This window comes from Manis javanica, chromosome 13 (assembly GCF_040802235.1).
Source record: "Manis javanica isolate MJ-LG chromosome 13, MJ_LKY, whole genome shotgun sequence".
NCBI classification, from domain to species: domain Eukaryota; kingdom Metazoa; phylum Chordata; class Mammalia; order Pholidota; family Manidae; genus Manis; species Manis javanica.
This window is the reverse complement of record NC_133168.1, coordinates 55458553-55474853: the sequence shown is the minus strand read 5'-3', so window position 1 is coordinate 55474853 and position 16301 is coordinate 55458553. Positions and strand designations below refer to the sequence as shown.

The 16301-nt window shown below is 40.9% G+C and overlaps 1 protein-coding gene across 4 annotated transcripts in view; it reads left to right on the top strand.

Moving 5' to 3' along the window:
* Window positions 1-16301, top strand: part of MAP3K5 (mitogen-activated protein kinase kinase kinase 5) — a 208858-nt gene that overhangs the window by 177890 nt on the left and 14667 nt on the right. For all 4 annotated transcript variants that reach the window (XM_036994706.2, XM_036994714.2, XM_036994708.2 and 1 more), the window contains 6 exons: window positions 1757-1934; window positions 2660-2680; window positions 8610-8787; window positions 8876-9044; window positions 12587-12772; window positions 15722-15827. In XM_036994706.2, coding sequence (XP_036850601.1) covers window positions 1757-1934; window positions 2660-2680; window positions 8610-8787; window positions 8876-9044; window positions 12587-12772; window positions 15722-15827 — 838 coding nt within the window. The remainder of the gene's footprint in view (window positions 1-1756; window positions 1935-2659; window positions 2681-8609; window positions 8788-8875; window positions 9045-12586; window positions 12773-15721; window positions 15828-16301) is intronic.

Genomic DNA, 16301 nt, shown 5'->3' with positions numbered 1-16301 from the left:
GTTTTCATCCATTTAAGTATTAATCAAAGCAATAGTTTGCTTAACTTCCCTATCATAAGAGTTTGAAGGCTCCTTTAAATAAAAGGACATAACTGCTATTTTATGTACATCAATCTTATTCTCATATGTCTACTCTTCTGCCCTGTTGATTTGCCAATTAGTAACTCATCTGGGACTGGGAAGCAGCCCCACCTCCCAAAGTAGGAAACACCTGATAGGGAAATAGGGCTGAGAGACCTGGGCGCCACAACTTTGGAATCTGGGGACGAAGAAGCAGTGACCTACCTCTGAGTCCCTGCAGTCCTCACCTGCCAAACCTCCAAGACAGAAGGAAGTTTAAATTGAGGACCGTTTCCCAAGATGTGAAGTTCACGTATCTGCTGTTGTCTAAGGCAGAAAATCTTTTGATGATGATTTCTTTCTTTCCCTGCTGCTGACCAGCTGGAGAGCCCTTACTCCACTGTGAGTGGCCTCTCAGGAGGGACCATGTGTTACATACCTTCTGCGTTGGTACAGAAGTTGATTTTCCTTAAGCTTGGAGATGATCGGGTGGGATATTGCTGCTTACAGAACTGAGTAGTATATCAGCTAACCTGAGCGGGCAGTGAGGCTGCACTTTGAGACACTGATGGATGTCATTCTCTTCTTGGTCACCCTTTCAAGTTTTTTCACTGGTCTCTAGGACTTCACTTTGAAATGTTGTTCTGCTGCCCATCGGTGTAGGGATTATTCTGCAATATGCTTTAGATGAAATAGCACAGACTCTGGTACTGATTTACAGTGTTTGAATCCAGGCTCCAATACAGTCAAGCTATATGATGACTTGGGACAATTATTTAGCCTTCTTATACATCAGTTTCCTTATCTATAAAGTGAGGATTAAAATAGTGCCTACCTCATAAAGGTTTTTTGAGAAGTATATGAGAAAATAATTGCAAAGCCCTTAGAAGAGTGTCCGACACAGAGTGAAGGCTATATAGTTATTACACATACTTACAAATTATTTATATGATAATACTTTTATATATGCTATATAATAGAAAGAGATTTCCTTAGGAAGTTTTCTCTGTACTAAATATGTGAAAATATAATTGAAACAAAAAAATGAGAATGGCAGCGATGAGAAGAAAATTCTAATTGTTATGTAAGTTCTGCCTTTTAAATTTCAAAGATTTTAAAAATATCACTTTTAATATAAATGATTTCAGACAGGGAAAATATTCATAAATCATGGCAAAGGGGAAAGAACACAGGCTTTAAGGCAAACAAGTTAAGGTTCAAATACAGATCTGCCTTTTCATAACCATGTTACCTCCCCTCTCAGAGCCTCATTTTCCTCATTGGTGTAACCATGCACTGGGTTGTTGGGAGGATTCGATGAGATTCATGAATGGAAAAAGCCAAGCACAATTTCTGGCACATAACTATTATGACCAACACAGTGTCTCAATTAAAAATATATATTTTACATGCCAATGTACTAATGTATTCTAAAGCTTTGAGATTTGAATGGTTATTTATAGTGTTCTCTGCTGTCTTAAGATAATGGACTCTACACCTAGGTCATTGATAAAGTTACAAAAGCACTTTGGAAACTTTCCATAATCTAGAGCAAAATACTCTATCTCCCTTTGAGAAAAGCCATGAGTTTGTAGTATATGATAAAGGATTTTGTTATGCTAGGGCACCACATCATGGAAGCTGGAGCTCATGTGATGAGATGGTGACTCAGAAGTCATATTGTGCTATGTCTTAGGTGGGAATGTTTAAAGTCCACCCAGAGATCCCAGAGTCCATGTCGGAAGAGGCCAAGGCATTCATACTGAAATGTTTTGAACCAGATCCTGACAAGAGAGCCTGTGCTAATGACTTGCTTATTGATGAGTTCCTAAAGGTTTCAAGCAAAAAGAAAAAGACACAACCTAAGCTTTCAGGTATGTGGTTGCATTGAAGAGGATTCAGGTCCGGAAATCCTAAGCTTTTAAGATGGAAGATTGTTCCAGAAGTAAGCTGATCTGTTTAGAGGTATCACTGGAAATTGGCATCAACGTTAGCCCAGTGTTCTCAGGCATTCAGTTTCAGTACCAGCAAGCTGTGTCAACATCAGTTTCACTAATGCTAGGACCCAGTTAGTAGGTATGTAGTATGTCAGCGTCTGTATAGCATTTTAGCATTGCTGATACAAAGGTATAAGTGTAAAGGGGTGAAATGTAGCCTTTTAGAGTTGAAACTCGCATTACTGCTAAGGTGCTACAGGGTTATTACTGAACTGTTAAACTTCCAAGCCATCTAAATAATATGTTCTTTTAATTTTAGACAATAGAAAATACCTATTGCCTCTTAGAGACTATCTTTCTAAATAATAAGCCCCCTTGAGAAAAAGGAAGAGACAATTACCAGGTATAAATAAATTACCAGAACTGTGGAAAGTATATATTGTCTTTTTGCAGTAATCTCCGTAACTCATTTCAGAAAGAAAAGGCAAGGAAATGATTCATTTGCTGTTGGCATTTTTGGTGTTTATTTGGGATGAAGATGTGCAGATTGAATATTTGGAAAGGACATTGATCCCATTTCAAGCATTTGCTGTTTATTGATTTCTCAGTTTAACAACAGACTCAATGTGTGCTTATGTTGCTGTTTGCTTTTCTTCCCACAGCTCTCTCAGCTGGATCAAATGGTGAGTTTATTTGTATGCTGCCCGCTGAGCTGCAGCTTGGTGCACCATGTGATAAGGTCTAGATTTCCCATCAAATAGCCTCATCCTCCTTATCTGGGAGGCTCCTGGGTACCAAGGATGTGTGCAGCTTCAAGTCTGGCTGGGCTTGTTCCTTCGGAAACCCCTCCCCTCCCTAGGAAAGCAAAACAGATGTGCTAACCTAATTAGCCATGAAAAATCTCATTTATGATGGTTGCTGAGTGTTAGAGAGAAAGTCATGCCTCCTGTTAATTAAAACCAGGAACCATAACCTGGTTTTAACTCTCCTAAATGAATACAGGTACAGGTCCCTTCCTTCCCCAGGTATTTTTTAATAGGCTATATACCTATTTCTGTCCAGAAGATAGGCCAGTCCTACATCACTGAGAAGCCTCCACCTTCGATAACTGTGCTTGGCTCCCCTCAAGATGGCAGTGGGAGGGTGGATGTGATGAGGTCCTCTTTCCCCTTTAGAGAGACATGACTTGTCCAGTCCTAGAGGGCTCTCCCATCACCACACACACACACACCCAGAAAATTAAGTAATTCGCTTTATTTTAATAAATACTTACTGTGTACGCACTGGGTGCACAGACCATGTGCTGGGCCCTAAATATATAAGGATGATAAAGGCATAGTTCCTGATTTTAAGGAATTGTTGTTTATGTAGGAGAGACACACAAGGAAAAAAATTAACTATACCATAGTATAATTTAGTCAGTACAGTGGGAGTTGCAAAGGGGGAGAGAGTGGTTGAAGTCAGTCTGTGGTTCCAGGAAAGACTTTCCAAAGAGGAGTCACCTGATAAATGAGGATGAATGTGAGTTAACAGGTGGATGGGGAGTAGGGAGCCAGGTAAGGTCAGCCCCAGCATGGGTTAATGCAGAATGTGTGAAACCCCACTCTGTGTTAAGGGTGCTAGAGGTGGCTCTGCACTGCTGGTTCTTAAAATACATGGGGAAGGGATGAAGCTGGAGGAGTAAACAGGGTCAGACCCTTAGGGCCTCCATATGAGATGCAAAAGGAATTATCAAAAAGGAGTGGAAAGCCAAGGATTTCAATCTGGAGAGATGTAATAGACCAGCACTGAGTCTATAATTCTGATAATAGAAATGTATATCTGCACTGTCCAATTCATTAGCCACTAGACATATGTGGCTATTAAACACTTGAAGTGTGGCTACCATTGACGGAGGCACTGAATTTTTATTTTATTTAAATGTTAATGTAAATAAGCATATGTGCCTAGTAGTTACCATGTTGGATAGTGAAGCTACTGGTGGATTATTCTGAGAATGGTTTATTTAATAATATCCATTCCATAATATTTTTAAACCATGAAGGTCGCTAGTGCTCATGAATAGCTTTTAGGATCTGAGGCTGCTCTCATAGTGATGGAAGGAATTTAGAAAATAGCCACTTTCCCAATGCAGGGACACACCCAATTCCCTGAAGTTAAATTAAAGCCATCTCCCTCCCCTAGACAGGAGCTCCCAGCAATCTGGAGCCCACAGACTGGCCGCTTGCCCTCTTCCCACCCTAACCTACCCCTGGTCTCTTGATAAAGTCATCTCTTGGGGAATTTTGGACTCATACCCCTTCCCATTGGCCCCTAAAATAGAGCAATGAAAATCACTTCTCCAGAGGCACACCTTTGACATTCCTACCATCAGAGAGGCTCTTCCAGCCACTTTAAGATTTTTCACAGCCAGCCCCACAGCAGAAGGCTTCTTAATAGTTGATAAGATGTTAGCATGCAGGCCAATGAGTAGAGTTGCAGGTTTCCCTTTTATATCCAAGGCCTCGACCCCTCTTGTACATGAGCTTATATCAAGGGATTTGTGACCTCTGTGCTGTCCAGAAACTGTCAGCATGCTCCTTTAATAAGAATTACACTTGAGCTTTTCCCCAGGCAGGCAGTACACTTTGTCATTTGCCTAAAAATCTTTAATAATTGAGACGCTAGATACATCGAGTCATTTTGAACATTCCACTGAGAATATATGAATCTACCTGCCTTAGGACCCCTTTGTCCCTCTTCCCAGCCTTACGAAGAAGAGAGCATCCATTTTCCCATAGAAGAGCAAACACCACTTGGGTTCTGGGTCCCACCCTCCTCCGACTTCACTTCTCCAGCTGACTCCTGTAAGCACGTGCTCTAGTGTCTTCTGCCTGAACTAATCAGTCACCTGCCACCACTTGCTGCCTCATTGGCTAGAACCCCATTGTTATTCTCCCATCATGGCTGTGTCTTCAGATAACCTTTTCATTCCCACCAAACTAAGGCCTTCCCTCAATTGTGTCTAGTATCATTGATGCCTGAACCAGTCTTGGTCAAGGTCACTAATGGGATCTGTTTAGGCAAACTTAACAAATGCTTTTCTCAATATCCTCATCTTCTCATTGGCCTTCAGCCCCAATGCCCATTCTCTTTACTTTAGCCCTATCCTCTGTGGGCTTCCATGACACCCCATCTCCTTTCTTCCAGCTTCATGTCTTCTCCTTGTTGTTCTCCTTTCCCCCTCCTCTTTTCCTCTAAATATTGGTGTTATTAAGATCTGGGGGTCTTATGCTCTCTTTTCATCTCTACATCTTTTCCTAAATCATGCCATCCTTTGCTTTAAAAGCTATCTCTAAGCAGTGGACTACCAAGGTCATTATCTCCAGCCCTGTCTTCTCTTCTGAGCTCCAGGCTCATCCTACTGCCTTCTACATTTCTCAACTGACTGCTGAATAACACCCCTTCCCCACTAGGAAGAACTTCCCTTCAGCCTGTGTTCTTCCTCATCTTAGGATATAAGCAGTATATTCATCCATTTATTGTCCTGAGCTAAAAACCTCAGGGTCGTTTTTTATTCTTCCCTTTAATATCGTTCACTTCAGTCCAGCAGCAAATCCTGTTGCCTCCCTCCACAGAGAGTAGACATCCAGTATAAATGAATGTATGGACCTAACAGAGAAGGGGAATCAGTCTAATTTAAAATCAGGTAGTGGAGGGAATCAGAGCTGTGCACCCAGGGCATGCAAAGTATCTCTAAGCCCCTTCATTTCTCAAGTGAGCCATAATTAGGTTTCATTCTTAACCATACCTAGTTTTACCTCATGAGACCTCTTTTTAGGCAACTAGTATCCATAGCAACCCTAAAATTCACGGTATGACACAGGCCTTCTCATTACTGAGTAATCAAATCACATGTGACCAAAAAACTGAAAAGCAGGGTAAGTTAAGTCCTAACTCTCTCTATTCTTTAGAAACACATACACACACACTTGCATAGACATACAGAAACACGATAGGAACTCCTCACCTGGTAGCATTCTAGTAGAATTTAATCTAATCCCAAGGAACATCACTTTTGTCTTTGATGTATAAATGATGCATGCCTCCATTTTTTAGTGCAACTTACATTTGAAAGAGGATCACCAAACTAAAAGCTGGTGAAGATACCCCCAACTGAGTACCAGAGATCAGCAGTGAGCCCCACTGCAGAGCTTTTATGCCGTCCTTACGAAGGTGATGGCTATTCCTTCAAGCCAAAAGAACAGGGAGAGCCTTCTTCAGCTATCTGTTTTTCTGCCAGTAATGTTTAACTTTTGGGGGCTAGACATCTGAAAGCAATGAAAACTGTGATCCCAGGCCTTGAATGCTTAGTTGGCCATGCTCGCAGCTATTTTTTCCATTCTGAAATCTTTCCTCTAAATACAAAGTGAAACAAAGCACATCAGGGACCTTGACCGCTCCCAGCAATGTTCTCTCTAAAGCAGTCCTGTGTTTGGCCCTCCTCCCCCCAATAAACCTCTCTCCTCTCAGTCTACCTTACTATTATCAGCAAGACAGAGGTCCCTCATTTGCTTTCTGCTATAGCAACACTGCCAGAAATATAGTCCATGAACTGCTAGGTCCATGAGCCACTCCAGAGACAAGGGGTTCCCACGGTCAGGCAGACTTGGGAGATGCTGTGTGCAGGTACTTTCCCCTGCCATGGATCTTCAGTGTAGCCATCTGAGTGTTTCTGTGCACTCAAGTGACACATTTGGTGTTAAATTGGTAAACTCAGAACAAGTCTTCCTGGCTTTGTATCACTTCCTACCTTCTAGTGATTCAGCTACATAACCATCTCAATGACAGCAGATGGATCAACCAGTTCATCCATTGGAGATTTCCTAGTTACTGACCAATAAGGTGGTTTCCCCAGAGATCAACTGTCCCCGGAAGCTGTGTACATTTCCATTTCCTCCCTACAGGTGAAATCAAAACTAGGTGCCTCTGAAACATCTGCTTTCTTCACTTGGCCTACAAGTGGGAGAGAACAATAGAATGGTCATGTGTGGCATCTTTGATTATAACCAGTGGGTGGTGTGTGTCCTATCTGCAAGATGCTACAATTAAGGAAACTCCTAGATATGGCTAGAAAACTCTTGCGGTGACTCAGTAGGATGGAAGGGCTTCCTCGTGACCAGAGCTGTCAGGGTGACACATTTTCAGAGAAATGTCATTTCCTGCTACGTAATGGAATATTTTTTTAATCTTCCAGATCATCGTTAAGTGTGTTATTAGGTAAATCAAGTTCTCGGTCATGTGGTGTTACTACCTGTTGAATATTTGCTTGTGCAAAATATTTTTAATAGCATATATTTTTCTGATTATAAAAGTAATACTTGTTTATTGTAGAAGGTTTGGAAATTTTGGAAAAATAAAAGAAAATGGCAGTCACCCCAAATCACATCATCTAGGAATGACTGTCATTACTATTATGGCATATTTTGGTATATTTTCTTCCAATTTTATATATAAATATAATACAACATACATACATATATATATATATTTGGAATCTTAAGATACAGAGCCTGAAAATAGTTGGAGGAAGAGAAGAAAAGAAAGAGAAGGCCTATGTGGCTTTCATATATTTATAAGTGAGAGACATGAGATGAGTGTTTCCCAGACTTGTCCATATGTGGTCAGTCTTGATGGCCCAAGGCCACCACCCTCTCACTATCAATGATACGGATTAGCAGTCACAGTGAACAGTCAGGAGTCCACTGCTGAGCATCCCAGGTCTTTGAGACTTGGGGCAGCTATTGATTCAGAAGTACTAGGTACAAAAAGAAGATTCCAGGCAACATGGGTTTCCTTTTCTGTAATTTTACATCTACCTTCTTTAATAATGAACATTTGTAGTATTGGGATACATGTTTGGTAAAGATATTTCTGGCAAAATTACTTTAAAACCCGTGTTTGATGAAGTAGGCAACTCAGTCTCTGTCAAAATAAAAGCCCACTTTTGCTGTAGAATCACAGTATCTGAGGCCAGAGAAAGCCTAAGAGATCATCTAGTCCACTGGCTTCCAAAATTTGTGTTTAGCAAATAACCCTTTTTTATATGAATCCTTAAGCAGAGCCTTGATGCGTGAGACTGACAGAACCCATTTGTTTTAAGTAAAAAGGGTTAGAACCTGTGTTCTAGATTCATAGTCTCTCACTCCTCACCCCATCCAAAGCAGTCCTAAGCTGCTAAGTTGGACCCAAAAGCTTCTGAGGAGCAGGGCTTAAAAATTATAAATCTCGTCATAACTTATATGTAAAATGTGAAAACTGAGACCCTTAAGTGACCTTCCTAAAATCTGACAGGTGGTCAATAAAAATAAAGGAATCACAACCCAGGGACCTGCTGGGTCTATGCCTTCTCCACTGTTCCTTGCCCCTGAGAGGTTCCTTCCAGGGCCCAGGAGACCCTTCTCACGACCGCCCTGCGAGGGCTGTATACTGAGCATGACCAGCTCCTTACGTATCGTAATTTTGCTACTCACTGTAACTAGACACTTGACAACTAGTATTGTGCCCTTTCGGTAGGTTTTTCAGTGTGTCATTTCTAAAGGCAGTATCTCTTCCCCCTCTCGTGCCGAGCAGAGTATCTGAGGAGCATATCCTTGCCCGTGCCGGTCCTGGTGGAGGATGCCAGCAGCAGCAGCGAGTATGGCTCAGTCTCCCCCGACACGGAGCTAAAAGTGGACCCATTCAATTTCAAAACAAGAGCCAAATCCTGCGGAGAAAAAGACGTAAAAGGAATACGGACGCTCTTTTTGGGGTAAAGATGTCTTATTTTGGGTGAAAGTAGTAGGTTGTATGTCATTTTGTAAAGGGAATTTTGATTCATGTAGAATAAATTATTATAGCATTCCAGATGAAAATTTTGAAGATCATAGTGCTCCACCTTCCCCGGAAGAGAAAGACTCTGGATTCTTTATGCTAAGGAAGGACAGTGAAAGACGGGCCACCCTTCACAGGATCCTGACGGAAGACCAAGACAAGGTCGTGAGAAACCTAATGGAAACTTTGGCTCAGGTAAAAACCTCTTATGGATCCTTCATTTCCCAGAGTTTACATATTTTAATAGTGTCATATCCTCTTGGAACTGTCACAAGTGACGTGGAGACACGGGTGCCCATCATGGTAAAACAAACCTTCCCCGGAAGGGAAGAAAGGCAGGTCCCTAATGAAGAATCAACATTTTTGGACATAAGCTTTTTTTTCAATCAGTAGCAAAATTTTCATGTTGGTGAAGCTCTAGCTAGTCCCTACAAGTCTCTTTTACCCTTTGTTTATTCATTCAGTCAATAAATGTGCATTGAGCCGTGTGAATTGCTAATTCTAATTCACAAGGCTACCTGCTAGTCCCCTGTGAGCATTTAGGAAACACTGCAAGTTCATCAGACAATCCCTGGGATGGGGCCTGCGTTCAGATGGAGAGAGCTAGGCCCTAGTAAGTAAATTCTATAGTATGTTAGAAAGCCACACACAGTAAGAAAATGGAAGGCTGGTCAAACTCCTGTTCCCTGGTGTATTTGTTTGCTTGGGCTGCCATCACACAACACCACAGACTGAGTAGCTTAAACTGCAGAAATCTATTTCTCACAGTTCTAGAGGTTGTGGTTTCAAGAGAAAGGTGTTGGCAGGTTTGGTTTCTTCTGCGGTCTCTCTCAGCTTGCGGACGGCGCTGTCTGGCTTGGCCCTCACCCAGCCTTTTATCTCTGTTTGCCCCTCCTGTCTCTTCCTCTTCTTATAAAAACACTTGTCCTGTTGGATTAGGGCCCCACCCTTGTGATCTCTTGTAACCTTAATTAGCCACTGTGGAGTGAAGTCCTCAGAACTACAGACACTAGTGTAGAAGATGCCTTTTCTAGGTGGTCGGAACGCAGGACTGCCTACATCTCATAATCATCCCAAAGTGTGTGTTTTTACAGTGCAAAAAATGTCTCCTTGCTTGGGGTTTTTCTTTGTCTCCTTGACGTATTGTAGGTCCACAGGGGCAGGACTGCCTTGATCAGTCGTTGTCCCAGCTGAGAGCACAGCGCCTTGCGAGAGCCCATTTCCATGACTGTGCTGAAAGCCTTGCATTTTGGGCTGGTTAATCCTATTCAAGTGTTTATGACTTTCTAGTTTTTAAGCAGACTTGAATGCTCTCTATAACAGGAGAAAGGAAAGAAAAGTTTAAAGGTAACCATCAGAGGGCATGCTGTGGTACACCTTCATGAAGGACCTATGAGGACAGAAACTGCTGGTCAGATCCCACACTAAGTCCAGAATCATCCAGTGATAGCATGGGTCCTTCTGATTGCACTGCAAAGGATGCTGTGAATCCTTTCCTGTGACATCACATGAGGAGCTAGCGGTTGAGCAGGTCTGGCCTGACCCGGGTATGCTGCTGGCTCTCCCAGCTGATCAGGGCAGTAGGATGTAATGATTAGGCGCATGGGGTCAGACTCATCTTACCTCTACTCGAGGCCTGGTTTCACCACTTAAAGGCTGTGTGATTTGGACATGTTATTTAACTTCTCTGAGGCTAAATTTCCTTATCTATAAAATAGAGGAAATGCTAGTTTACATCTCATATAATTGGTATCAGGAATAACAAGTTTATGAGCAATTGAGATAATAATAGAAAGCATTTCACAGATGGTAATTATAATTATTGTTGTTATAAATAGCAAGCAGGCTAATAGTTATCTAATAGCTTTAACATTTCCTACAACCAAAAAGCAATAATTATTTTTATTGAACTAAGTATTTCTAGATACATCTTTACATTTCAGCCCACCCTTTATAACAAGCCCAAAATGTATCTGTTGGTCAGGTTTCAGCCCTTTCGATCTGTGACATCCTTCTGAAATCCACTCATCATTTTAAAAGAAGTTTAAACGATAAAGAATAGAGAGTACCTTTGCAGAAGTACCAGTGATGGTGCTATAGAAAGACTGTCAGAAGGCTCACAGTACCTTCTGATACCGAATCAGGTCCCCAGCTACCTCAGATGCTCGCTTATGAAGGTACAGTAACATGTGCACACGGAGGCAGAGTTAGCATAGAAATAATGATTGCGTAAGTGGATGAAATACCCTAGACAGAAAACATTCCCTGGACTTGACAGCATCCTTTGTAGGACAGTGGCACACATATTGGAAAACCAGAAGCAACACGCTTTTTCTGTTGCGAAAACAAAGCTAATGTGGAAAATATGTTTGCTATTTAAACTACTGGCAAACGTGTAACTGATTTTTCACTATGATAAGCTTCCAGCTTCTGAATAACTCACATTTTTCTTCTTGAACATATTTTCATGTTATGATAGTGTCTGTGAATCTTTACTTTGGGGGTGTAATTTAATTCATGGTAAGAAAAGAAACAAAGTTTATAATTGTTCCCAGTCTAATTTTAAAATAGCCCCTTAATGACAGCTCTCAAGCTTTTCAATATCATCTTTTCTCATGAAAACAAACACGAGGAGCACCCAAATGAAAATATATATAGAAAGAGAACTTGATGATGCATTTCTTTCATTTTAATAGAATCCTAGAAATTATAATTTTCACAGCCCAACTGAGGAACTTCATTTTAATGATGCAGTAACAAAATGTGCCTTCTAAGATAGAGATGAGCATAATAAAAGTCTTGTTTCTTAAAGTTAAACGAAGCAGCAATGTTTTAAGGCAGCAATGTTCCTTGCACAAGGTAAAAAAATTCAACTTGAGAGAGGGAGTTTGCTTAACTATTGTATTACATTTTAATATGTAAAATAGTCCATTGGTCCATTCTTATAAGTAACTGCCCATTGGTGGGTAAGGAAAGATTTCAAGGGCGGAGTTTGAAGTGAGCCCTTTTTAATTGCAAGGAACTGACATGCTTTAAGGGCAACTGATGTACTGGAGGTACATATGTAGACATACACAGCCACGAGGGAGGTGAACTTGTAAGGGATTCCGACTACAGTGCCTGGCCGAGCCTCCCAGAGACTGAACCACCACGATTCCATGGGACTTCGGGTTCCAGGAGTTTGCACATCTTTTCTGTGGTCCAGTAGCTATTGGTCATCTTGGCCATTTCTCTTCCTGTCCACTTTGCTTCTCCTCTGTGGATTTTCATTCTCAACTCTTTTGTTTCTCTTCCTTCCTTAGAACTGGAGTACTCTTGCCCATATTTTATGACTTCTCTTTGGAGCAGACTTTGAGCTGAGATCCTATGGCTTATTGCCTGTTAGTTATTAGCTCTTATTAGTCTTATTAGTTCTATTAGTTGTTAGTCTTATTAGTGCCCAATTAAAATTTCTGAGAGCAAAACTCTTACTACCTTAGCCTGTCCTTCTTTGGGCAAAGCTTGATATATCTGACTTATGGCTATTGACCAATATATGGGGTAGGTGTTCTTCCTCCCACAGTCTGATAAATATATTTCTTGATGGAGAGAGGGAAGCCATAGAATTCAAATAAGGTCTTTTCCCTTAGCAGGGGACATTTTGAAGCCCAGTTCTGCACACGAGCTGTGGGAGTGGCAGGCCCAGGCTGATGTACCCAGTGCAGGTCACCTGACAGGTTGTTGGCTTTTATTCACAGGGGGCTGAAGAACCTAAACTAAAATGGGAGCACATCACAACCCTCATCGCAAGCCTCAGAGAATTTGTGAGATCCACTGATCGAAAAATCATTGCCACAACACTGTCAAAGCTGAAGTTAGAGCTTGACTTTGACAGCCATGGCATTAGTCAAGTCCAAATGGTGCTCTTTAGTTTTCAAGATGCTGTAAGTATGGTATTTTGCCATTGTTTTTCCACAAGCCCAGCTAAAATTAATTAGAAAAATAGGATAAAACAAGTTCTGTTATATTTTCTTTCTTTATGAATTTTGATGAACTCTCTTTGGATGATAAGTAAGTGTGAGATGATTGCTTATATGTGATTGCAAGTATTAGCTTTGCTGTTTTATGCATTTTGTATCCCCCAAAGTCAGATACACATAAAGCTGAATACCATGGAAAATATAAAAACTCACAGGCATCTCCCACAGTTGCACTTTGGTCTTAGGAGTTTCTGTAGTGGGTCACTATTTAGTTTGGTGATTTTGGCAGGTAAACCCACTTTCTAATTCTTGCACTTTCTAATTCTGCATGAGAACTGCCATCTAGTGGTCATTGAGAGAAATGTCACCTTACAGATGGGACGGGTCATTGGCTGAGACCAATTTTTCTTTTTTTTGATTTTTATCTGGTTTCCAGACAGAACATTTTAAACGTGCTTGCCTAATAAATATTAACCATTTTCTAGCCAGAAATATACTTCAGAGCACAGGGCATCGGTTCCACATTCTCTAATGAGAGATTGTTGAGGATTCCTCTCTCAAATTGAGTTGCTATGCAACACAAATGAGAAAGCCAGTCTTCCAAAAGGCTGATTCAAAGCCATATGTGTTCTTCTGAAGAAAAACAATTTTATTTTCTTCTTTGGGATTTTATATTAAAAAAGCCTGAAGCCATTCCCAGAAGACCCTTACAAGATGTGGAACACTGAAATGAGAGTTCTTGACGGTGCCTGTGGTGCGACTATGGGAGCACTTTGCATAATTTTATTTAAATTCCCCCAATTAAATCAATTCTAATGTGCTATTGCTCTTGTATAGACAACTGTATTTGATGCATCAAATGATCTCTGATTTAAAACCAAACTATACACCTTCAATGGCCACTAGTGTTTTCTGAAACTCCGTAAGCCACTTGGTCTTTGTCCTCTATCACAGGCCGGCCAACACTCCTGACTTGATCGCAAGTCATGTGAAATGGAAGCAACTGGCAAAGTCTATCACTGATATTAATGCGAAAGACACACTTATTATACTGCAACTAGGGAAACCCAATCACCTGCAAATTGAATGAAATAACTTAGTAAATTTGCACTTGCCCACACATTGGGCTTCCAGCCTAGAGGGGGGAAAACAGATTGGCCACTAGAATTTAGATTGAGAGTAGTTTAATTGTGATCCTGGGCCTTGGGCCCTGGTCTCCCTCTCACTCACACACACACACACACACACACACACACACACACACACACCCCTACACCTACCCTTGCTCATTCAGTCCAATATGGGAATGAACCCGAAGAATGGGCCCTACATAATATGCTGTTTGGAAGAGCCATGAGGAACAGGCCATGGATATAGAGAATCCCTCTTCCATCTTCTGTGTGTGAGTCTTGAGAGAAATATTCTGGTTTACTAATAAATGTTAGACCCCACATTAGTCAAATAAGCAGGCAAATCCTTTAAGAAATGAAGGTACCCAGGACAAACTAATTCTGAAAGGATTTCCTAGAATAAGTGGGTACTTTGCAGTGGTTCACTTGGGAGCAGCTGCTATCAGGAATTCCTCAGACCGACTCCCTTCTAAACAGGCGGGTTTTGATGAAGATGAGCCGAGGGCAGTAATGAGTAAGTCGAAGTCCAGCTTTCGGCCTGGGCTTGCAGCTCGGTCGCCTTCTCCCTGGCTTCTTCTAGGATGTCTGGTTAGAGCCCTACTGGGAATATAGCCTTGTTTCTTTGACACCTGGGTCAACCAGCAATTAGTAAAGTTGGCCCAAATTTTAAATAACCCTCTCTTAGCTTTATGATAAAGGTTATTTTTTAAAAGGTAATGCATATGGCTTATACATACAATGGAATATTATTTACACTTTAAAAAGAAGGTTCTGGCATATTACACTAAGTGAAAGAAGCCAGTCCCAAAAATACCATATGATTCTGCTTACGTGAGGTACCGAAAGTCGTCGGATTCACAGAGACAGGAAGCAGAGTGGTGGTCGCCAAGGGCTGGGAGGAGAGGGCAAAGGGGAGTTATCATTTCTTGAGTCTCAGTTTTTCAAGATGAAAGGAGTTCTGGAGATGGACGGTGGTGATGGTCACAGAACACTGTGAGTGTACTTAATGCTGTGAACACTTGTACACATAAACACGTACACTTAAAAATGACCAAGATAGTAAATTTTATATGTGCTTTACCACAATTCTAAAAAAGAAAAATGAAAGAAAGGTAATGTGTGTATCTATTTCAATATCTGCTTAAATGTGTGAAGTATTACTAGCCACAAGAAAAAAAGATACCCTTACAACAAGGACTTTTAATGTGAACAGCCTTTCTGGAATATTTTGGCAGATTATTTCCCTGATTACAGACATATAAACAACTGTGGGAAGGAAAACAAAGGTGTGCACTGCAACAAATCTATAGAGAACACATCCATGCTGATTTCCCCCCACTTAACCTGTTTTCCAAGTCACAAGAATATGCTGAAGCACTTGGTTGTGTTAAACAGCAGGCTCATAACATTTAAAAACAGAGTTTATTTTTATTTAAAGCACCTTGGGCTCTTTTTTTCCTCCTTTACCACTTTCACCATCCAATCTCCAGATGTCATGACAGATAGAAGCCTCATGTTCTGAGTCCCAAAGAAGCAACTTTTTTCCACTTAACCAGACTGTCTTTGATTTAACTAATATATCTCATTTGCTTACATGGGGGTCACCCAACTTTAATTTGAAATGGCAGTTTTTCATTTATCTTCCAGTCACAAAAAAAATTACTCACAATGCAAGGTAAAGTTCTCTGGTATTTTTGTTGATAGTGTCATTCAGATGCTTGCACCAGCGACGTTACTTGGGATTAAAAATTAAAGTAGACTGAATGTCATCCTCTTCCTCCAGGTCAATAAAGTTCTTCGGAATCATAACATCAAGCCACACTGGATGTTTGCCTTAGACAGTATCATCCGAAAGGCAGTGCAGACAGCCATTACCATTCTGGTTCCAGGTCAGAAATATTTAATTACTTTGCAGATATTTAGCTTTTGATATTTTCGAATAATGTTCATTTATTATTTATGGTGTCTCCTTACTGTTTTTAAGACTAGACTAGCCTTTTTAAAAATCTTTTCAAAGTCACCAAATAATATTTATTGAGTTCATAAAGTCTGAGCAATGGTACATCAAGCCAAATGTTTCCAGGGAGTGAGAAACCCTTGCTTCTTTAAGACATTTAAAGAGCATATTTGGATATGAAGAGAAAGAGAAAATTGTACAGGTACCCAAATGCATATGGATTCCAATATACAGATATTTGCTCACATCCCTGTATTATCCTTTCCCAGTGCCCTCACCAAGCCTGCCAGTGCACTGAGGGATGTAAGGAGCTCTTCAAAATTACAGTTTTGAAAGCCCCAATTCAGGCTGAGTGAGAACCTGCTAGGGATAAAATCCAGGAATCTTATTTTCATCCAGTTCCCAG